Source organism: Vigna unguiculata, chromosome 3 (assembly GCF_037176805.1).
Source record: "Vigna unguiculata cultivar grain cowpea cultivar isolate G323 ecotype 2 chromosome 3, ASM3717680v1, whole genome shotgun sequence".
Taxonomy (NCBI): domain Eukaryota; kingdom Viridiplantae; phylum Streptophyta; class Magnoliopsida; order Fabales; family Fabaceae; genus Vigna; species Vigna unguiculata.
Genome location: NC_140794.1, coordinates 24,512,737 through 24,516,222, shown reverse-complemented (window position 1 = coordinate 24,516,222; position 3,486 = coordinate 24,512,737). Strand labels below are relative to the sequence as shown.

Genomic DNA, 3,486 nt, shown 5'->3' with positions numbered 1-3,486 from the left:
TTACCAAGTAACGATTAATGTTCTATCCATTAATTCTTCTAATAATGAATAATAAAAACAGCCGTAAGAATTAGATGAATTCCTTATTGTACTGGAAACACCGAAAGAGACTGTCTCAATTACAATACCAAATTCTAGATCACCCATTCAATGCGGGAATTTTTGTTTTCTAATTGTATATTTCCCACAAAACCCAAATTAATTAATTTATTTTTTTCTTCGTCACCACACCAAGAAGGTTCTACTCTTGTACTACTTCTATCTGAGTGAGGAGTTGCAGAAAAGCCAGCTTCTTGTTGTGTCCAACAGAAAGAGAAAGAGAAAGCAGTTAGCTATACAAAAACTAACCCATCACTACACCACTATCACCGTCTCTCCGGAGCAACCAGAAGTCGCACACTCGATTTCGTTTTACCTCGTGTCAGGTTAGCTTCTTCCCCAGTCACCAGTGTCTAAAAGCCAGCACGATAAACTCACCCTCTCTTCTCCCGTTAACCGTCTACCTCGATGAATCTCTCTCTAAAATTAAAATAACTCTCTCTCTCTTGCTCGCTCTCTCTCTCTCTCTCTCTCTCTCTCTCTCTCTCTCTCTCTCTCTCTCTCTCTCTCTCTCTCTCTCTCTCTCTCTCTCATTCAAAGCATTCAATGTAAACGAACCCACTGGTAGCGACCCTCCAACGGCATATCTCTAACAATATCAAAGTTGTACCTGCATACAAGGAAAAGTTATTAGTTAGTTAGGGTTCGATTCTGGCTCCGCTACACTGTAAGCACGTTCACATTCCGTATCCTGTGTCGCGCAAAAAAAAAAAAAAAAGAAATGGGAAAGGTTAACTTGTAGCCATCAACAGATTAAGTATACCACTACTTACTTCTCTACGAATCGCTTCTGCTCGTACTTTTCAGCCATTGCGAAAAACTCTTCGATCTCCGCCTTCGGTGGCTCCTTGACTTTTCGTTTCTCGGTCACCTCCGCCGAAGACTTCGCCGGAAACATCGTCGATTCTTCCGAGTCTCCAGAAAACTCACTCAACAAGCTGAACAGCCAAAAGGAAAAAATAAATGGTGCATTGTTTTAGTGGCAACGTTTGGTTAGAAATTGATCGCGAATATATGAAAAAGAAGGTAGAATGAAATAAAACCTGGACGATTTGAAATTGCGGTTGGTTGAATGTACCGTTTCGAAACCCTTGGTCTGCATTAACCAGAGAATATCAATAAATAGAAGTAAAAATAATTAAATAGGTACAGTATTAATTCGAGCAAGAAAGAAAAAACTACAAGGACTGTTTGGCATCCAAGAATATTTGGACGCAAATCGAAAACTATGAAAGTGCACAATTCATAATAAGTCAGAATTTGAAGGACCAAAACCTGCAGATCTAACGGCGCAGTGTGGAGCTCCTTAACGTGGCTGGAGCTACAGCACGAGCGATCAGAGCAAGGTTCACCAGAAACCACGGTGCCGGCCGAGTTGACGGAAGCTTCCGGCGACACGGTAGTGTCGGGAAACCGGTGGTGCGCGTGGGAAGAACGTAACTGGAAGGAAGCAGAATTAGCAGTAGCCGCGGTTTTGCGTTTCTTGGAAATGGTGGGTTCACTTGAAGAAGCTTCCTCCATAGGCACAATTGTGAGAGCGCATCGTTTACACTCACTCATTTTGTTGTTGTTGTTCTTCTTCTATTGATCTTCTCTCTATGTGTGAGGTTGTTTCTATTTTCAGATGGGCTAGTCCTATAGAGGGAGGTGGAGGGAGCTTAAAAAGAGGGTGATCACAGAGGAATATTTACTGAGCGTAGTGATTCCATCCATGGACGGTTCAGATTTAATTTATTGATCAACAGGTGGTCCCTCTTGTCTCCCTCCCTTCGTCCTTCCCTCGCTACACTAGCCGCTAAACGACATCGTTAGGATGATTGCTATCCTTTAGGCTGTTCGGTTACGCCCAAAAACTCTTCTAAATTAACTTTCATTTAAATATTAAATCTAGATAGATAAAATGTATGTTCAATTTTGGATTTTTATGAGGAAAAAAAAGTTTACTCGCTAAATTCCTTCAAAAGGAATTTTTTCAAATTATATAATTAAAAACAATATTTCTAAAATCTACCCATCTCTACTAAACCAATCACACAAAATTATTGAAATAAAGAATATTTTTTAGGTCTTTTTGCCCTATGGTGGGGCTGCAGTTAGCCAAATATCGACACGAAAAAAATGTGAACCTGTTCCTATGCTCATTTGCAACACCCCATGTGAATCGCTTCCTTCTCTGCATACACTACACCTTTACAAAGTAAAATTTTTGTTTGAGCCTTTTCTTCCTCCCTTTCTTTTTATTTTCACTTTTTCATATAGAGAAAAATATTTTAAGGAATATTTCAATTAAAGATTTTATAAATATCTAATACATAAATAAATTAAATTAACTTTTACTTGAACTAAAATTACTTTCACAGAAGGTAAAGTTGTTTAGTTTTTCAAAGGAACTAATTCTTCTCTAAAATGGCTACTGTTGAGTTATGTATTTTTTAAAATTTAATTTAAAGTTATACTTAAAATAATTTTTAACTTGCAGCATAATTTTTTTTTTCTTTTTTTTTATCAAGTATCTATAGAAACATTATTCTTAGAAAAATTATTTACTGTGCATAATCAAGATTACAATGATTGCAGATTTTTAATAAAAATGAGTAAATTATATGAGATTCAAAAAAGGTTTTTGAGGAATATCTTAAGTTTAAACGTGTAAAAATATTTAATTACTACAAGACGTATGATTTTTAAAATATATTTTTCGTTTTCTAAACTATTTATCATTAGTATCCTCTCAATTTATTTGAATATATAAATTATTCGTGAAATTGAATAGATTATTTTAGATTTTGTCCATTTCATTTTTATTTAGATACTGGATTTTCTTAATGCTTTGTTTTTTCTTTTGTCTTATTCATTTTTATTTATATTCCTATCTTGAATTATAGCAATCTTTGTTTTAAAATTTATCAATGCATAAAAAATATTTTTATATCACAACTTAAAATGTAAAAATATAAACAATATTCGTGCAGCGTGTAAAACTGAAAGTATTTGATAACTAACAAAGTCTATTGTTACGGTACTTTCATGAATTTTTGTACTTTGTTTTTAAAAATTGTCACAATATATATATATATATATATATATATATATATATATATATATATATATATATTTGAAATTTTATATAGAAAACAGTTTTTAATAAATTGTTTTACTATATCATTGCAGGTTGAAATGACAAATATATCATACAAGTATGAAAAAAAGATTAATATCGTGGGTGAATATACAGTCATAAATAAACTTTTGGGTAAATATTTATTGAATTTCAACTGTTTCATCTTAAAAGCAAAATATTCCGTTTCAAAATTATTTTCATGGAGACTTAATCTGCAATTATTGTTTGGAATCTTTAAGCTTTAATTCTTCTCATGATAATTAATT

At 33.5% G+C, this 3,486-nt stretch overlaps 1 protein-coding gene across 1 annotated transcript; it reads right to left on the bottom strand.

The window, feature by feature from the left end:
• LOC114176886 (cyclin-dependent kinase inhibitor 6-like) lies at window positions 1-1,783 on the bottom strand. The gene is made up of 4 exons (XM_028062073.2): window positions 1,375-1,783; window positions 1,143-1,195; window positions 873-1,037; window positions 1-709 (listed from the first exon to the last, which is right to left on the bottom strand). The coding sequence occupies exons 1-4, from the start codon at window positions 1,657-1,659 to the stop codon at window positions 643-645; spliced, it is 570 nt and encodes a 189-aa protein (XP_027917874.1). The 5' UTR covers window positions 1,660-1,783; the 3' UTR covers window positions 1-642.
• Window positions 1,784-3,486: the final 1,703 nt, after the last annotated feature.

Bases quoted from the DNA above. Each gene is read 5' to 3' on its own strand.
- LOC114176886 (XM_028062073.2), bottom strand. From the start codon at position 1,659: ATGAGTGAGTGTAAACGATGCGCTCTCACAATTGTGCCTATGGAGGAA. The intron at 1,196-1,374 runs GTTTTGGTCCTT...TGGTTAATGCAG, and splicing joins CTGCGCCGTTAGATCTGCAG to ACCAAGGGTTTCGAAACGGT. The intron at 1,038-1,142 runs GTTTTATTTCAT...TTGGCTGTTCAG, and splicing joins CGCAATTTCAAATCGTCCAG to CTTGTTGAGTGAGTTTTCTG.